Source organism: Anopheles gambiae, chromosome 3, assembly GCF_943734735.2.
Source record: "Anopheles gambiae chromosome 3, idAnoGambNW_F1_1, whole genome shotgun sequence".
In the NCBI taxonomy this organism is placed as follows: Eukaryota; Metazoa; Arthropoda; class Insecta; order Diptera; family Culicidae; genus Anopheles; species Anopheles gambiae.
In genome coordinates, this window is record NC_064602.1 from 47,793,507 (window position 1) to 47,813,214 (window position 19,708).

General features: G+C 41.9%; 4 protein-coding genes across 5 annotated transcripts; 3 read left to right on the plus strand and 1 right to left on the minus strand.

Moving 5' to 3' along the window:
* Positions 1–4,470: 4,470 nt before the first annotated feature.
* On the minus strand, positions 4,471–6,581 carry LOC1279487 (neuronal acetylcholine receptor subunit non-alpha-3). Its single transcript, XM_061657986.1, has 8 exons — positions 6,445–6,581; positions 6,110–6,270; positions 5,977–6,021; positions 5,729–5,838; positions 5,278–5,663; positions 5,068–5,220; positions 4,791–4,984; positions 4,471–4,703 (listed from the first exon to the last, which is right to left on the minus strand). The coding sequence occupies exons 1-8, from the start codon at positions 6,527–6,529 to the stop codon at positions 4,536–4,538; spliced, it is 1,302 nt and encodes a 433-aa protein (XP_061513970.1). The 5' UTR covers positions 6,530–6,581; the 3' UTR covers positions 4,471–4,535.
* A 2,205-nt stretch (positions 6,582–8,786) lies between these two features.
* Positions 8,787–12,418, plus strand: LOC1279488 (protein single-minded). Of its 2 annotated transcripts, none has more exons than XM_061657981.1 (7): positions 8,787–9,283; positions 9,838–10,032; positions 10,120–10,814; positions 10,893–11,098; positions 11,170–11,276; positions 11,365–11,512; positions 11,607–12,418. In XM_061657981.1, exons 1-7 carry the CDS (start codon positions 9,235–9,237, stop codon positions 12,148–12,150), a joined length of 1,944 nt encoding a protein of 647 aa, XP_061513965.1. In that variant the 5' UTR covers positions 8,787–9,234; the 3' UTR covers positions 12,151–12,418. The 2 variants fall into 2 exon arrangements, with proteins under 2 accessions (XP_061513965.1, XP_061513966.1); XM_061657982.1 differs by lacking the exon at positions 8,787–9,283 and adding an exon at positions 9,311–9,734.
* A 395-nt stretch (positions 12,419–12,813) lies between these two features.
* Positions 12,814–14,716, plus strand: LOC4578226 (neuronal acetylcholine receptor subunit alpha-5). Its single transcript, XM_061657984.1, has 6 exons — positions 12,814–12,980; positions 13,072–13,226; positions 13,312–13,463; positions 13,539–13,915; positions 13,978–14,130; positions 14,219–14,716. The coding sequence occupies exons 1-6, from the start codon at positions 12,920–12,922 to the stop codon at positions 14,638–14,640; spliced, it is 1,320 nt and encodes a 439-aa protein (XP_061513968.1). The 5' UTR covers positions 12,814–12,919; the 3' UTR covers positions 14,641–14,716.
* Positions 14,717–15,710: 994 nt separating this feature from the next.
* On the plus strand, positions 15,711–17,582 carry LOC133393345 (neuronal acetylcholine receptor subunit beta-3-like). Its single transcript, XM_061657983.1, has 6 exons — positions 15,711–15,872; positions 15,962–16,119; positions 16,218–16,369; positions 16,428–16,804; positions 16,879–17,031; positions 17,099–17,582. The coding sequence occupies exons 1-6, from the start codon at positions 15,812–15,814 to the stop codon at positions 17,533–17,535; spliced, it is 1,338 nt and encodes a 445-aa protein (XP_061513967.1). The 5' UTR covers positions 15,711–15,811; the 3' UTR covers positions 17,536–17,582.
* Positions 17,583–19,708: the final 2,126 nt, after the last annotated feature.

Sequence of the window (19,708 nt, forward strand, 5' to 3'; positions counted from 1 at the left end):
AATCACCTGTGTTGTTAATAGGCGCAAAAATTTTTGCGTCGTCGGCAAACAGACTGATACTGTCGGGAGGTAAAGCGAGGGTAACATCGTTGATAAACAATATGAAGAAAAGCGGGCCAATGTTGCTTCCTTGTGGCACACCCGAGCTGCTGACTATTTCTTTGGACATGTGCTTTTCAATTTTCACGATGTATGTGCGATTAATTAGGTACTAGCTTATCGAGTTTAGCGAGAAGAATTGCGTGCGGAAGAGAGTTGAATGCTGCTTTTAGATCTGTATAAATTGCATCGACTTGCGCTCCGGCATCAATTTGACTAGTGCAATAGGTTACAAATTCAACCAGGTTCGTGGTAGTCGACTTTTTTGGCACGAATCCATGTTGATACGGACTTAGGTAGCTGAGGCATGCATGTAGCAGATTTTTGTATATCACTAGTTCGAACACCTTGGCAATGGCACACAAGGATGTAATACCCCGGTAGTTGATGGCATCTGTCCTGTCGCCCTTTTTGTAAATAGGAACCATCCAAGATTTCCTCCATGCTTTGGGAAAGTAGCCATTGGCTAGCGATGCATTGAACAATTTTGCAAGGATAGGTGCTACTGTCGTTTGACAGCGTTTCAGCACGGTAGAAGGAATTCCGTCAGGTCCAGGAGCGAAGGAAGGCTTTAGTTGCGCTAGGGCAGATAAAACGATCTCACTGTCGATGAAAGGAGTGCTCATGTTAATTGCTCCAGCCGGAGTGTTGACGAGAGCAGCATCAATGGTATCGGTATCATTCATGGCCGGTGAAAAGCAATCTGCGAAGCGATCCGCAAAGAGATTGCACATTTCATTAGTGTTGGCACTTGTTGCTCCTTTGTAAGTAATGGATTTCGGTGTATGCGTGGATTTTGTTTTGCTGTTGTAGAAGCGCCAAAACGAGTCAGGCCACCTGCAGAGGTTACGTTGAATTTTACTCAATTATCTGCGATATCGAAACCTGTTATAGCTGCAGTATAAAGAGTGCGTGTCAAAGTAGATCGAGCGAGATCTTTGGCAGCGGCGCGTTTGGTAGTGACGATAAGCAGCTCTTTTTACACGTTTGAGTCGTTTGAGTGTGCGGTCCGCCCAGGGGGGGTTAGGTTTAGGACGCTGAACTGGGACGCATACAACAAAGGCTTGCAGCATGAAGGACGAGAATGAACATACTGCTTCGTCAAGTGAAATAAAATTGGAACAATGAAAGCTATTGTTAAACATTGATATCATGTCGTTCAGTTTCACATAGTCAGCTTTAGCAAAGTTATAACGATAAAATGCGGTTGTCGTCGAGTTTTGTCGAGTCGTCGAATTGCGTCGGGTCGACGAGTTAATACGTATATTGAAGTCTAACGCCGGATGGTAGGAGTCGAGAGGTACAAGCGGAACAATACTTGGAAAGACAGGCGAACACAATTTAGCTGCAGCATTGTTAGCGTAGAGCAGGTCAAGCATGCGTCCGTGCGAATTATTGATGTGATTAAGTTGCACTAATCCGTTAAATTTAAATCCATCCACAAAGGTGTTGTTGGCCAGTGAGCGCGCAGTTGGTTCATAGTGCGTGATTGATGAGTATGCTGGCGAGGACGAAGGATCAGCTGTGGACCAGCTTATGCTAGGCTGATTGAAATCGCCAATAACAAACAGCAGATCCGAAGGCTTCAGATAATACGATAATATTACTCTGATAGGTATATTGAAATATTTTGTACGAGCAAGTGGAACTCAGAGGTACTGGTCGAGTAATACACACACCCAAGATGACCAACATAGTTTCATCAAGAATAAAAGTCCATCGAATACAATGGTATTCCCTAGCATCCTTTACGTAGCCCGCCAAGAACCAACTAATGGATCCGGCGCACTACTTAGCAGAACACAACTGCGACATGCATATGGCCTGCTCCACTAGTACCAATAGTTGGCTCTAGGGCACTACCTTCCGAAGCAGGTGAACCTAATGTATCTGGAATTGGCCACTTACAATCATCAATGAGTGAATCCTGTTGTGAACTCCCAGACCGTGTGCAAACCGTAAATTCCCCCAAATAGATCCCGAATATCCACTTGTACGCGCGCGTTTCGCAAACCTATGTTGACTCTTTCTTTTTTATCTAATTTTAACAATATATTTTTTTTGTAATTTTAATTATAATATATAAAGAAAAGTCTTATCATCATCATGAAGATCGTGATAACAACTGCAGTAACACATTTAATAATGACATGGGACATGTACACATTCTGCATCTAACAACGTTAATCGCGAAACGAGTCATTTTTCTTTGAACTCTTTCAATGTGTTTGATCCAGCGGTCAGTATGTGGACATCACACAATTGATCCATATTCTAAAATAGATCTGACTAGACTATTAAACAGTGGGTGGAATTGCGAACCGTAACGACTATCGTCAATCGTTTATTTTTGTACGAATTACTCGGGGTCTCCTAGCAACAAACGATCGTCAAATTATAAACGACAATGCTGCTAACGACAGTCATTAAGACTGTCCCCAGAGAAATGTCAAATACGAACAATTTTTTAGAGTAGTTCAAATGACGATCGTTTAAAGCCTAACAACTGTCGTTAACCGTATCGACAACAATTGAGCTGGAGGCGAATGAAGCCAAAAGGCTCAAAGTCTCTATAAAAATCATAAAAAAAAATTGAGCTGTCGTTAACTTAAAAACATTTTTATTAATGATTTTTTTTAAATTTCTTATCACGTGAAAAAAGCTAAAATCTTTTTTAAGACCCATTTGGTTAAAGTTGGAAATCTATAAAAAATTAAGGTTTCCGGCAACTGGAAACTGACTTTCCCTCCGCTTACAAACAAATTTTTATCACAATATTTATCACAATTAATGTTTTGTTGATAAATCATACCGGTCTTATCAACGAGGCATGATTCACCATGCGGCAGATATTGGAGAAATTAGACACATTACATACCATCTCTACATTGACTTCAAAGCCGCATATGACAGCATATGCTGTTCCCTGTCCGATCACACGCGGTCGATATCGCGCCAACAGCCAGGGTAAAACTGTATGACGCTATGAACTCTTTTAGCATCCCGGAAAACAGATAAGGCTAGTTCGAATGACTATGACCAACGTCACTTGCCAGGTGAAGGTGGATGGAAAACTCTCAGCGCCTTTTGCTACCATCAAAAGTCTGCGCCAGGGGGGAGGGGCTTATTTTGTTTATTTTTATAGACTTTGAGCCGAATGGTCTCATTGGTAGATTAATTCAAAAACCTAAAATGTATGTAAGGAGTCTTCCATTAAGTCGCAAATCGGTACAGCAGCGGCACATCCATAATGATTGGGAATTCGGGCGCAGGAGTTCATTGACCGGTAGTGTGCATATGACACAATCAAACAATGCACTTATGATATTTATCCGTCCACAGGTCATATTTTCACAAGAATAGTCACCAAAGCGTATCAAAAACAATCTATAGGGCAGAGCCCAATTTCAGGCACAAATAATACATATTTGCTGTTATGCCTTGACATCAAAGAGTTATGTTTTATTATTTTTATTTCATTCTATTTAGTGAATGAAGCTAGTTCCTTCCTATGAATGTATTTTTTATTAATAAATTATCTTATGTGATTCTAATAAACAATACACAGGGACTGAATAAATTGATGGTACAGCTGCATTGGATTTTTACTACATGACTTGTGCTATTGGTAAACTTTTATTTGTTCATCCAGGCTTATTCTTTTCGAAATTTTAATTTTGCCAGTGCTTATTTAAATTAAAAGAAATATTCACTCTATTTTAAATAGGCGTTTATGTGTCAACGAAGAAAATTCATTAAGTTTTACTTGGTGAGTTCAACAATAAATCGAGATAATGAAGAATAAAAAAGTTAAGATGTTGGATTAGAACGATATTTAACAAGATATTTGTAATCCTATAATTTATGTATTTCTTCACTTACGGATGAACAATCCGATACGGCTATGTTTCTATTTAATATTATATGCATGAGTTATATGAAATTATTACAAAATGAAATTTGAAATTACATAGATGCAGTCTGAAAAGGCGAATGGCCCTCTTTGTTCATAAAAAAAATGTTTAAATAGTGACCTCAAGCGTTGTCCATATTTGTCCAGATATTCATCAGTGTACCATCAAGGCAATGAATGATGGTCTTCCCTTTTCAACAAAATTGAAGCTCAAAAAGAATTTATATTGAATGGGATTTTAATATTAAGTCTAGGCTGGAAATTGTTAAATAATTATTGTTCCTTCAGCTCAGTAGTGACCCACTTTTTTAATTTGGGCTTGAATGTGTTTCTATTTAGAAGTACTCTCTATCGAAGTAACTCTATCTATTTTCTTCATATTTTTAATATTTTTTCAAAGGTTTATTTTTTTAGTAAATGAAACGCATGAAAATGTGTCAAATGAAATGTTAAAGCAATTGTCCTGTGGTAAATCCTCTGTTGCTTTTATTTCTCAACGATCAAATGAACAGACAGATATTGTTTATGCAGATATGACACAATTCACGCCAGATAGTTCATCCAGCTCATGGTTGAAGGGGATGAACAACCATACGAGGAAAATGTAAACAATCACACAAACTATCGCCAAAGCACGATCGATCAGCTTACCCAGCCTTGCCCAGAAGTTTTCTTTCTCTTCTTGTGTCACCTATGTTGTAAAGTGTTAAACATAATTAAGCAAGCTGATTAAATAGCCACCAAATAACACTGAAATGTTTGCTGAAAAACACCGTACCTTGTAACTCAACTCAAGGTAATCTGCAGCCAGTATTAGCTCAGCCACGCGACTCTGAGAAAATGATCCTGTAATGCGATCAATGAACGATCCCGTCGTAGATTCACGCCTGAGACGCGTACGAATCCAACAGTTTAGCAGGGTAAAGATCAGCAACAGAACAGTAAACACAGTTGAACAAACCATAAATATCACTGAAATACAACAGGTGGTATGATATGTGAATGTGGTTGATCGTTGAAGACTATTGATGTGTTAATAAATATCAAACTCTTACTGCAATCTGGAAGCGTATCGCGATTGTAGGGAAGAGCCCATTCAAGCTGCTTTAGGTAGCTAAAGTGAGAGAAAATAGACAAACCAAGCAACACTTTCCTCTCGAAACTGATCGACCGTAACCAAACGATGTACACGTTGAACAATGCTAGAACTGGGAGAAAAAATTCTAAGTACGCACGAGCGTTACAACACCGACCGATGGACCTACCCAATATTGGACCAACAATGGCCACATATTCGTAGCTGGCTCGCCTCACTAACATCACCTCAACGTTCAGTACGTTGTACATATAGTTATCGGAACTTTGCACGACTGATCGGCCCGTAGCAAGGGAAATGACATTCCATTTTGGGCTTTTAAATTCTGGATTTCTGCCTAAACACACATCTAATATATGCACATCGACCTCGTCCATCGAGTTAGCCCACGTCCCGTACCACAAATTGCACCGGTGCACATCGAACGGCCAGCGGGAATAGTCAGCATCACATTTAGCGTTCATGCCACAAACGGGCAGACAAACTACTGTACCGTTCGGTGCAACGGAGCACTTCGGGTTGGCACACTCGTTTAGATCCTCTGGATTGTAGTAGCTGCAAAATGATCGAAACGGAACATTGCTATTCAAAATATCTCCCAACGAATAAACTTCACGTACGAAGAAAAGTGCCGAAAATCGGGCATCCAGATCTCCTCCGAGCCGATCGCCAGCCTTTCTATGCCACTCCATTCGGTGCTATTCCAGCGCAGATATTCGTCCGTCCATTGCTGTGGGAAATGAGAAATCCACGGCAATGAAAAAAAATGTTATCAAAACTATAAATCATTCACCATGCAAAAAGGATGGCAAATTGCAAATACGTGATCTTGAACAGTGCACGATCATGATAACCGCCTACTGCTTACCAGCTCCATCCACACGCCCAGCTGCAGTAGGTTATCCGATTCCTCCTGCAAGAAATGGAGAATGGGAAATTTTGGTATAAAAAAGAAAAGGCATCAAACAGAGGTTTTTGAGGTCGAAAGAGCTATTGCGTACAAATTCATACGTTAGCACGTAGTAGGCCACGGTTACGTTGACTGTCTGGGTGTGATCCTTTCTTGGTCGCACGTTCGTACGGTAGCCTTTGCAGAGGAGCGTGTCTTTAAGCTGATTTTCCCTGTTTTCCAATTGCTTTTCGCTGTTGCACTCGAGCGATGCTGCCCGTTTCCAAGGGTATCCATGCCAGAAAGAGAGCAAAGTAAAACAACGGACCCTTTGATCGTTAGCACTGTAGGATATACACTAGCAGTAAGCGAAAATGTCACGTACGAACACGCACGTGAAAGGTACACGGCACAACGAAGAATGCCACAGAGTAGGCTGTGTAATACCTGCCGGTAGTACGTGATTTAGCAATAATGTTATCCATCCCAGCAGGAAAGCGATCCTGGATCCAGTGAGACACCGACCAAACATCGTAGCGAACGAGTATGATCGATTGATCGGCCGGTTGGTGCGGTACTGACTGACAACTGTGCTGCTGACATGCCTTGCGCACCCAAGGCTGACACAGCCGACGGTCGCACTCGAATTTTCGTTCAAGCTGATTAGGATTAGCGGTTTCGGTAGGCGTCAACAAGGCAAATCCTCCTACCGGATGTTTCGTTTGTTATCTTTTTCCGAGGCAAGAAGGCAAGCAAAACACCACGTTCGAAGAGTGTAGGGAGCATTCTCAAAATTACGAAAGAAAATAAACAAAGTTTTGTTAAATTTAAAAATGCTACGATACGCAAGGGTGTTCATTAGGTTTTTTTGTACAACGAACAGAAACATAAAGATGACAGCTAAAAAATTGAAACCTATATAGTTTTAATCAATCAAACTTCGAATATAATCATATCATTTTTTCCAGAAAGTGATTTTGAACTTCAAAATTGTGTAACCTCTTAGGCAATCTTGTAATTATGTTTTGATAACGTAACAAATAGTTGCTGTTTAGAATACGTATTACAATAGTAAGCATATCTTTCAGGGCTTTTAAATTGGTTTCAAATAAAAAAAATTAAAATATGTGCTTCAAAAATTATGAAATATAAAGAACATACAATCCACACGTTCTCTATATGTTGTATTAAGTACTAAAAATAATCTTCAGTTCAAACTAGTAATTTGATAATCACTCGGAAGCTAGTAATTTACATAAAAAAATAAAGACCAAAAAACGAGAATCAGATCACCCATAAAAGAAGCGAATGAGGCTAATTGGCTCAAAGTATCTATAAAAATAAACAACAACAAAATTAACCAACAAAAAAAACAACAATTTGAACCACAATAAAACTAATATTATAAAATAATAACGAATGCGTTTAAAGTAGGTTAAACAAATGTTTATCGTTTCAATCATTCCACAAATCAGGGCAATTAGAACATCAAAAATTTTATCATTAAAATCTAGGAGATAAAGTAGTGATGTAGTTTAACAGCAGAAATTGATCATTTACGGAATACAACTAGCTGTAAACCCATATGCTAATGGAACGTATTCCTAATTTCTGGAGAGTATCAATCCCACCCTTTGATCCTTATGTCCTGCAATGTTTATAGTAAGGGAAATGTCTTCTAGATTACCATAATCATCTGGAAGATCGACGATTAACATCGATTATTTGGTTGACAATGATTCGAAAGCTCTGATCTGTACGCTATATGATGAATAATAAAGTGTATCCTCAATTAAGTCTACAATGCAACATTGTATATTGCGAATCATAAGCTCATTCAAGTATGAGTAATTTAGAAGTTAATGAGTATTGCAATACAAACATTTATACGGTTTTTCAAGATCATAAACGGTGTAAACATAAGTGATTGTTGAAAGATTATCTTTATTGTTAATACAATTCAATATAAACTAAATAACTTTAACCTCCAGAAACGCATTTAGCTAAATAATCTGTTCCTTCTTATACAAATTACACGATGTACTAAAATCCTTCCAAATAGTCTGATCTACTACTGCGTTTGCATTAAGGTCCAAACAACGTTACCAATTCTGCAACGCCACCGCAGTGGCCAAATTGCCTGCTGTTCGTGCAAAGGTTATCACTGTTTACCGAGTGGAAAGGCCCTAACGAGTGTTTTAGTGCGGTGCAATAAAATCAGGTACGGCACCGATACCGAGCACGTTCGAAGGGTGGGAAATTTGGAACCGGCCCGGTTCATGGCGGTTGATGATAGGCATAAGCGTGGGAATGAATGAACTTCGGTAAGGATTTTCCCGAAACGGCTCGATGCTGTGGAGCAGCAAATTCTCACGTTTCCTCAGCCTCGGTCACACACATTCCCCGATGGGTTGCAGTGTAGAGACAAACATTTTTATGCAAAGTAGCATCCTGGCGGAGGCAACCTGCGAGGCATAAGATGGTGCCACGCCGCCACTACCTGTCCCGGCGGTTGTTTGGTATGGTTTGAGCGTTAATACCTCTTCAAATATGGTGAACACATGGTGACAAGCTGCTTACGGTTTTGGACACAACTAGCCAAGTACCGTTAGTTTTGTGTTTTATTGTACTGCCATGAGATTAGTCGTTGATTTTTATCAAACAGCCTATCCTAAGGAAGGCTTATCTGGGAAGTTGTTGTACGTATTTTATAATCCGATCACTGCCCTTTCTCAACACCGATCAATTTGATTGTTGAAGCATTTGTATTGCATGTTTGCATAAATACGCCCATAAATGCACTGCCAAAATGTGCACAGTGTGCATGATGGGAAGGCAAACAGTTCCCATTTCCTTTTCGTCCATCGCTATTTTTCTGTTTTCCTTTCCTCCTGTACCGTACGCACCGCCCATATTTTACAACCGACACCGATCGTGTTGCATTTTCACCTGCAATACCCATCCCAGGCCACGCCGAGACCTGTGACCTGTTGTCGCCGTCAAACAATCGCAAAATGCAATTACAGTTGAGCTATTGGACGAGCAAGGTGCAACGATACGGTTGGTGCAGTGATTGCAGTATTTTCCCAACACACACGCTTCCTGCGCAGTCGATCGTGCGGGCGCGATCAGGACATACAGGAAGCATCATAGCCAGAGTGTAGGTAGCGGCATTTGCGTTCTTCATTAACACGCGCTTACTGCATCGGACGGGTCTGGCGAGTGCTGCCAAGCAAGATGAAAGTCCTACGGAAGCCGTGCGCGGATGCCAATCAGAACATATTGGGTAAGTTTTGGGAGGCCCTTCTAATTTGAACGAGACCCGCCATGGGCACGTAACGTCTGTGCGTGGTGTGGATAGTTTAGTTTGACAGAATACCACAGGGAAGTGCTGGGAGAGGGAGCGAAAGAGAATGCTAAACGTAGGTGTATAGGCGAGGTACGTGGTAAGCAATAGAAAGAAATAGACGCATCGATCGATCGACGGCGGAGCGTTATTGGGACGGGAATGTGTAAAAAAAGGACGGCACGCACGGCAAAGAGCAGGATCGATCGAGAAGTGTGAATTGACGGAAGCTCACAAGAAAAATGGAGGGCTGTTGGCGTTAACAAAGCAGCTTCACTTCGCGGTTCCATTGTTCGTTGCCTTGCTTTGTTACTGTGGTTAAATGCAATGAATAATTGTTGTTTAATCGGTGCCATTTGTAACGAGTTCTAGCCAAACCATATCCATTCAGGTGTAGTGTCTCAACTGTCTCAAGCATCACCATCTGTCTCGCTGCATTTTCCATCCAAACGACATTTTAATTGGACCCTTCTTCTTCACCACCCTGCCACCAGGTCTGTCCGCCCGTTGTGCCATGAAGGAGAAAAGCAAAAATGCGGCCCGTTCGCGGCGAGAGAAAGAAAATGTGGAATTTTTGGAGCTTGCCAAACTGTTACCACTACCCAGTGCCATCACATCCCAGCTGGATAAAGCGTCAATCATACGACTCACCACCTCGTACCTGAAAATGCGACAAATCTTCCCTGAAGGTATGTGGGCGACTAGTGGGAAAGGGGTCATGATATCAACCAAAGCAATGTTATGACAGAAGAAAGCTATGTTTTTGTTTATCTCAGGACTAGGGACAGCATGGGGGACAGACCGCAACCATCAGCCGAATGGCCGTGCCGCGAATATCAAGGAGCTCGGTTCACATCTGCTACAGACACTGGATGGTTTCATTTTTGTCGTTGCGCCCGACGGAAAGATCACGTACATCTCCGAAACAGCATCCGTGCATCTTGGGCTCAGCCAGGTGGAGCTTACTGGCAACTCGATATATGAGTACATTCATGCGTACGATCAGGAAGAAATGGCATCGATTTTAGCGCTACAGCAACCACATCATCCTTTGGCGTGCAGTGCGCCACACAATCTTCCCACAAGTTCTACGTCCCTGAATTCACCAAACTCACTTGGAACTCCTTGGACTGGGACATTTCAAGTTGGGTCGTCAGCCACGGACTCTGGTTACAATGAAGCTTCTTCCGAGGCACCCGTTACACTTGCCTCTTGCCAACAGCAGCAGCATCAGCAGCAGCAGCAGCAGCAGCAACAGAACCACCAGTACTATGTGCCTTCTATACCGCAAGCTGTAAAGTGCGAATCCACGCAAATACATTGCCAGCAGAATCATCATCAACCGAACCATCGGCACAGCTACAGCCAACACCAGCGATCGTACGTTGTCGACATGGAGCGCAACTTCTTCCTGCGAATGCGATGCGTTTTGGCAAAACGCAATGCAGGACTCACCTCATCCGGTTATAAGGTAAGGAGTTGTGAGTCGTCGATTCGAATATAAAAAACAACGCTAAAGCAACGCTGTTCCCTCAAATTTCTTGTGTAGGTTATTCACTGTTCTGGCTACTTGAAAGCGCGTGTCTTTCCCCACGAATCACTCAACACACCCGGGTACTGTTGTGTGCAAAATCTTGGTCTAGAGGCCGTTGGTCACTCGCTGTCTCCGTCAGCGGCCACGGAAGTGAAATTGCAACAAAACATGTTCATGTTCCGCGCAAGTTTGGATATGAAACTGATTTATCTGGATGCAAAGTGAGTAGCGTAGGAAAAGCAATGAGAGCAACGAATGGTTGTTATTAGATAGTTTTTTTTTCCCTCTCCAGAGTTTCACAACTCACAGGATACGAGCCCCAGGATCTAATCGAAAACACGCTATACCAGTACATCCACGCCTCGGACGTTGTCCAAGTAAGGCAAACCCATCAGACGCGTAAGTATTGGAAAGGGTTTATAATTGGAGTAAACCCATCGCATGCAGTTTAATACCTACAACATTTCCATTCTTTTCTTTTTTGCAGTTTTACAAAAAGGTCAAGCCACTACCATGTACTATCGCTTTCTCACCAAAGCAGGAGGATGGCGATGGGTGCAATCACATGCCACGATTGTACACAACACGCGTTCTTCGCGACCGCACTGTATCGTTAGCGTCAACTATGTTCTGAGGTATGAATCCTTTTTCCTATTGCGCTGGAAACGTAAAAAGTTACGATATTTGTATCTAACTAACTCTGCAATTACTTTAACTGCGTACTTTCAGTGATTTTGAAGCGCAAAATCTTCAGCTGAACGAAAGTCAGGGCGCTAAATCATCGCTACGATCGAGTTTTGAAATGTTTAATTTCACGCCAACAACTCATCACCATTCAGCTGCATCTGAAGAATGTATGTCGGCGAAGGCTTTCAACGGGAATCAGCAGCTGTCCACCCATGAGGAATCTCTTGCCTTTAACCTGCCACCCGAACCATTAGCCCCCAGTATTGAGCCCTGTAAAGAGATTGACAATTTCCTCAATTTTCATCATACGCTCAAATCGAACGAAAGTACTTCGATCGCTGAGCTGAACGGTAGTGGAAATGATGATTCCTTTCTGCCCAACGATTTGTGCTACGATCAGTCGTCACAGTTTACAACTCAGACACAGCTCAGCTACCCGTTCGAGGACGCACAGTCCTTCACTTCGGGCGAGTTTCTGGATCCCTTTTACGAGCAGCTGTACTCAACGTACGAGACGCATCCCCCGGATCGGGATTTAATTTTGCGCTCCTGCTCTGTTAGTACGAGCGGCTCGGACACAACGTAGTTGGAACGAGAAGAGACATTTCGATGAGAGTATTCATATTAATCCAGTGATGATGAAAATTACCACACGCCAGTGCGATCTTCCTGCTGCTTCTGTTTCTTTAGTTTGGGAAGAACTGATCAGCAACGATCATTTAAGTTTAGAAGAAAAAAATGTAGAAATATTATTCGAACTGTGTTTTTAATTTTAAACATATTTTTTAACACATCATTGATTGCACTGCTGTAAGAAAATCTTAAAATAAATCGATTGTACTAAAAATAATAAATAATTCATGTAGAAGGTGCATGAAATTATTTTTCCTAATTAATTTTTACATGCTTTTTACATGCTAACCTTACATTTGTCAGAAAGTCAATCTTTTTTCAGTATATTATTGTGTAATTGAAGGAAGTACTTAATTTTTCTATAAACTTGTATATCCAATGGTTTAAATAGTCAGGAATAATCAATTTTACATTCACGGAATTCGTGGCCATAGACATGACCGAACAGCTCCGATAGATACGTAGAAAGTTTCCAAGAAATAGAGCAAGTTAGAGATTTGCACTTGCATATAATTATACTGATAAATACGTATTTATCTTACGACCATCACAAACTGCGTACATTCAAAGGCCAAACTGTTAGTGGGCGTTTGAGATATATCTATTATATATAGGTCGAAGCATCTGCCAAGAACACATTCGCGGCGTATCTTCATCAACCAGATAGTTGCTAGTTTTGCAGTAAAATAGTGTACCCGTAGGTTAAAAGGAACTTTCAAGGCATGTTTAGAGTCATAGTTTATCTAACCGCTTTTCTAACGATTTTTAAAATACATTGTGCAGGTAAGCATGTGTACAGGACACATTGTGTACATGTACATTATGCAGGATATACAAGTGTGTTTGTGGTCTAATTTTTCAACTCATTTGTAAGTCGCATTCAATTGCGATGCAGAACAGTCCTCCATAGAGGGTAGACTACAGAAGCAGTTATTTTGCACGGATTACGACAAATCACAACGCCCTGTAGAGCACCACGAAACTGCCACCAATGTTTCTATATCGATTTACATGAAAAATTATGCCTTGGTAAGATAGTAGTATATGATGCAGCATTCACAAAACTCATCAGTGTATTTTAATATTATTATTTGTGTTTATTATGCTTCGTTAGTACGAATATGACCCTTCATTGCATATCTCCAACTGGTTATCAGTTAGCTGGAAGGACGAATTTCTAACCTGGGACAGAGCGGATTATGGCATAGACATGCTAAACGTGGATGAAAGCGAGATATGGCGTCCAATGATCACTTCGTACAGCAAGTAAGTAGTATACGTGGAATGAGGTATGCATGAAGGACTGCAATGTATTCGTTCGCTTGCCGGTATAATGTTTAGGAAGCAACTGAACACGATAGACCGATCATGTAACGATCATAAATGCGAGCTGAAACATACTGGTGAAGTTTCCTGCATATCTCCATGCACCTATGAGGCACACTGCACGAGTACGAACATCGATTGGCCGTTTGATGTCATGGACTGCAGGCTGTATTTCAGCAGCTGGTTGCAATATAAGTCTGAACTAAACATGACTGGAGCGTCCAACGTATCAACAAGTTATGTTACTCATAATCATTACTCCTGGAAATTACTGTCAGCTGAAAAGGAAAACTCCAATCATTCCGATGACGACACCTATCCCAGTGTGGTATATGTGTTCAAGTTCGAACGCCATATGGGTTTATATACGGCTATTTTAACGCCGGGATTTTGTAAGTGAAGATCAATACGATCAGACTGCCCTTCAATTTATATTAATTTGTTTTCGACTCAGTGCTTGTCGTTTTAAGTTGGTTAGTGCTTTGGCTGGACTACAGTAGCTCCGAGCGCCTATACATTCTGTACGCAACCTGTATTGGTCACTTCACCTTTATGGAGTTCCTGTTCTGGCACCAGTCGCACCAAACCGAAGATGTTCCGAAAATGCGTAAATCAATCGAACCTTCTTTTAATATCGTTTGCTGCATGACCATTTAACGAAAATTTCCCCAACTTTCTTTCAACTTCATTTGCAGTGCTTTTCTACCGAGATTCGCTGTTTATCAACGTTTTCACTGTAATTCTTACCATCATTTTGAAATATACCAACCCTAAGCCCCACAGCCCGGAGCGACTAATAGACAGATGGGCCTTCAGGGTGGCTTCAACTAGTTTGGGGCGTGTGTTGCTGCTAAGAGGACATTTCATTGGCTCAAAGAGAACACTTCTACGCGAGGAAAATGAGGAAGGCAAGGAACACTACAATCACGCAGGAAATGGTAATGGCGATACGATCAATCTAGTTATTGATCGCACAAATGGCAATGGTTCCGTTGACGCGGGAACAGAGAAATACCAGCATGATTTAAAGATTATGTTTATAGATCGATCAATGCTTTTGTGCTGTTTTGTTAGTTACGTTATCATGATTATCAATTTGTACCCAAACAAACATTAATGGTGTTAAGTTCGTACCAGAACAAACTTACAAGCCTGTAAAGGAAATAAGAAATACAACACATTGCGCTTTGTCATTTGCATACGTTTATGTATTTTTTTGAAAGAAATTAAAATAAACTATTTATATAGCAAGTTCACGGAACGTAACGGAACAATTCAATAGATTATATTTTTTGTGGAATGTTCAAGGTTATTATCCAAGTAAACTGAACATAAACATGATAATTGTACAACTGATTCAACAAAAACGCATTGATGAAATGCTTACAATTAAATAATAACAATTAGAGTGAAGCTCATTAATTTGATTAAATAAATGATTTAAATGATTAAATGATAGTCGGTCTCGTAGTACAGTCGTCAACTCGTACGACTTAACAACATGCCCGTCATGGGTTCAATCCCCAAATAGACCGTGCCGCCATACGTAGGACTGACTATCCTGCTATGAGGGGGAATCAATTAGTCACTGAAAGCCAAGCCCACAAATGGGAACAGGCAGGCCTTGAACGACATCGGTTGTTGAGCCAAAGAAAAAAAAAATGATTTAAAACATTTAAACCAATAATTTCATGGAAGCTTCTTCTTCTTCTTTGGCTCAACAACCGTTGTCGGTCAAAGCCTGCCGCCTGCACCCCTTGTGGGCTTGGCTTTCAGTGGCTTATTGATTTCCCCCGATAGCAGGATAGTTAGTCCTACGTATGGCGGCACAGTATATTGGGGGCTTGAACCCATGATGGGCATGTTGTTAAGTCGTACCAGTTGACAACTGTACCACGAGACCGGTAGATAAATAAATTATTTAAAACATTTAAAACAATAATTTAATGGTAGCTACAAACAGTAAAATACTTTAACAAAACGATTCAGACCTTAACGTTGTAAATGAAATTTTAAAGGAAATCAATTTAAACCAAACAAATAAACTAAGCGCACAAGTAACAGCATTTTTCTTCGTAGCTTTATTTTTTTCCAAATGAAATTATCACCGTTGTAACGAGTGGGCGTATTATTGTGTGTCAAATGCACGGCAATAGCTTTACCACATTATTCGTCAACAGCCCGATAGTGAAGCTTTAGTATTCTATTTACCGTAGCTCGAAACGCATCGGATCGTGTTGTCCGTTAGTTCAAATACGGTAGCAACAGTTTGAGTTTCAAATATTACCATGTATTCCATAAAAATAATTTCCATCGTGTTATTTACATTGCAAGCAATCGAAAATGGTGGTATGAGCTATCATTTTATAGCAAAAATATATTTAAAAAAAAAACATAAATTGCTTTGTAATATTAACTTGTTTTGTTGAAAACTATAGCCACAATCGACTGTGACGCTCCTGTTAATACTGAAAACAAGGAAAGCGAGTTACTCCAAAAGCTACTATGCAATTACGACAAAAGTGAACGACCCGTCAAGAACCACAATACTGCAGTAAACGTTACAATGTCAATGCACGTTCAAAATTACGATGTGGTAAGTTACATGTTGTATGTTTTGCGGGCATTTCACGATCGAATCATACTATTGTTCAATTGCTATCGTTCTATTGCAATTGGGCAATCGGGTCTAAGAGCGAGGGAAAGGCGACGCTCTATCTGAATGTGTGGATGAGCTCTTCGTGGAAGGATGAGTACCTAAACTGGGATAGAGCAGAGTATAGCCTAGACAAGGTAGTGATCGATTCCGACGATCTATGGCGTCCAACGTTTGTTGCCTTTCATAAGTAAGTCTCTGTATCAACACAGTAGAATATTTGGACTAACACATTTGTTTCTGCCCAGTATAAAAAGTGGCAATGGTGCTAACGCCTGTGGAACCCATCCCTGCGAAGTAAAGCAAACTGGAGTGGTCCTCTGTGTTACCCCGTGCCAGTATGAAGCTCTTTGCGTGAGCGATACGGTTAGCTGGCCATTCGACAGCCTAAAGTGCACAATGTTCCTCGGCACCTGGTTGCAAGACGTCAATCAAATCAACATCAGCCAAAACTCGAACGTATCCACGCGTGACATTGAGGTGCACCATGCTGAATGGATGATCAAGTCGGTGAAGAAACTCCACATATTCCTACCAGACAATACTAGCTACCCATCGTTGGAGTATATCTTCACGATGCAACGTCATGTTGCTATTTATGCTGCTATTTTGACGCCAGGATTCTGTACGTGGAGTGCCCCTTGCGGGCATTGAAGCAGTCTTTTGAAACAAATGCTAACACTTCGAACCTCCTTTCAGTGATGATAATAATTGATTTGGCTGTCCTGTGGATGAACAGCGGCAGCGCCGAACGACTGTACATACTCTGTGCAACTTGTATGGGCCATTTTACCTTCATGGAATACCTCTACTGGCGGCTACCGTACCACGGCGAGAACGTTCCCCGAATGCGTAATATTATTTTTGTATTATGTTTTGCGTTTAAAATATTGCATTCAATTCCACTCTCCATTTTCAGTACTTTTCTTCCGTGATTCTCTTATAATTAACGTTCTGCTGGTAGCCTTTACCATCATACTGCGACAAACGGCCCCGAAAGCTGATAGCGAAGAGCGCTTAGTCGATAAGCTTGCCGGCAGGGTAGCTTCAACGACGATGGGTCGTGTATTGCTTCAAATAGACGATACCGTTGATGCAAAACAATCAGCTACGATCGACGAAGAAAATGTAGATACTGATAATTCCAACAAACTGCGGACGGACAGTTTTGAGGGTGATACTGTGAACCTAGTATCCGATGCACCCGTTAATGATGCGCCGGTTACAGCGCCAGTTATTGCTAATCACCAACGGGGTACTTTAGTTAATGCATTTTTAGATAGAATTATGTTTATTTCCTTCTTACTTTGTTACGTCTTCATGATCTGCAGCCTTTTGCCAAAGGAAGTAATGTAAACTTAATCTCTTCGAATAAACGATGACCGTCGTGCAAGAAAAAAAAAGAATCTTCCAACACCTGGTTTCCCAACACCTTCCTGGTGAGAAAAACTATCTTCTCTTTGTCGTTTGGTTTTATCTGCGAGCTAACCTACCCATTCCGAATTTATATGCTTGAAGCCTGAGGCTGAACTATAGGCCTACGAAAAATAATTTCGGGGGTTAATTTCATACGAGTTCACAATAGTGATACGACTCCGCACCTACGACTCCAATTCAACTCCGACTATTGTTAGTCCGATTCCGACTCCGGCAAAATGGAATCACTAGATCCGCCCGGAGTCAGAGTCGTCCGGAGTCGTCCGGAGTCGTCCGGAGTCGTCCGGAGTCGCCCGGAGTCGTCCAGAGTCGTCCATAGTCATCCAGAGTCGCCCGGAGTCGCCCGGAGTCGTCCGGAGTCGTCTGGAGTCATCTGGAGTCGTCGGAGTCGTCGGAGTCGTCGGAGTCGTCGGAGTCGTCCAGAGTCGTCCGGAGTCATTCGGAATCGGAGTTGGTCGGAGTCAACAGGACCCGTTTGTTTTAATGTGCTTGTGATCAGACATTTCCTTTCATTGTGTTGTTTTGTCTTTCACTTTGCGCGTGCACTTCCTATACAAGCCGATCTCGGCCGACTCCAGATGACTCCGGATGAATCCGTCTGCAGTCGATTCTGGATGACTCCAGACGACTCCGTTCGATTCCAAACGACTCCGAACGACTCTTGACGACTCCAGACGACTCCAACTCCGGGTGAATCCGAACAACTCCAACTCCGAACAATTCCGGGCGACTTCAGACAACTCCAGACGACTCCGATTCCGGGCGACTCCGAACGACTCCGGACGACTCCGGACGACTCCGGGCATTTTCGGACGATTCCGAACGACTTGCATGGATATTTATTTATTTATTTCATACATTTTTCATCGATCCGACTCCGGATTTTTGCCCATCTTTACCCATCACTAGTTCAAAAGTGCTCCTGCAATCCAAGAGACATATCGTGAGAAACTGAATCTGAACTATTCCCGGAAATGAATCGAATTCTAGACACATACCGAATCTGGGACTGATCCTGAGCCCATACCAGTTTTGGAACTAGTCCTGTACCCAGCGGCGGATCTAGGTAGACGGTAGGCGGACTAGGCGGTAGCCTAGGGGCCCCGTAGTGCGCTAGTCTGTAGTATGCAGTATGTATAAAAGTAGAAAGAGCGACAGAGTACTAGCGACAAGTGCCCCGGAAGGATGAACGTTGGAGCCCTGACGCTGGCGATTCAATTTCCCTCTAACCCCCCCCCCCCCCCCCCCCACCACTCCCTCCCCGCTCACCATTTACCATTACAAGGGGGCCTCAACTCACCACTGATACTGTGCCCATATCGCTTCTGGAAACTGACGGGTAAAGTTCGGCACCGATCTAACTCAGAAAATCTCGGAACCTACTCCGAAAGATAGGTCTGAAAAGCACCACCCAAAGCCGGAATCGTCTGGAGTAGCTCAGAATGGGAGTCGCCCGAAGTCGGAGTCATTTGGAGTCGGAGTCGTTCGCAGTCGGATTCCTCCGGAATAGACAGGAGTCGGAATCAACCACCGTCAACAGGCGTCGGAGTCGATCGAGGTCAATCAATGTCGGAGGCAAAGACGGCAGGTGCAAAGGTGCTGATGCAAAGCATTGCTGTTGTCTCAAAGGTTATTACTTAAGGCTGGAAATAGACGAACCGAGATCGTCGCGGTACCGCGAAATTCGCGCCTTGTTTATAACAGTTGTATAACAGTAGAGCTGTCAAATCTTCCGCGCCTCCAATCGCGCCTGCTGTTTCGCAGAGATACCCAACTTCGGTATTGCTGAGATTTTCGCGGTAGCGCGAACCGATTATTTTTACATTTTCTGGCGGATTTGTGTGAAAACTCGTGTCGAGAAATTAGTTTTGTATTTTATTTTGCATACACTATGTGAAATAAATAATTTGATTCGCAAATTGATAGAAAAATATTTCTTCTTGGCACATTCAATCGTCACCAGACCTCGGATGGTTCCATACACGAACCGCGATTATCTCGCCTATCTGTCAGATTTTATAACATAATTGACAGCTCAAGTCATACGCGATTTTCGCGGTACCGCGATGGTCTCGGTTCGTCTATTTCCAGC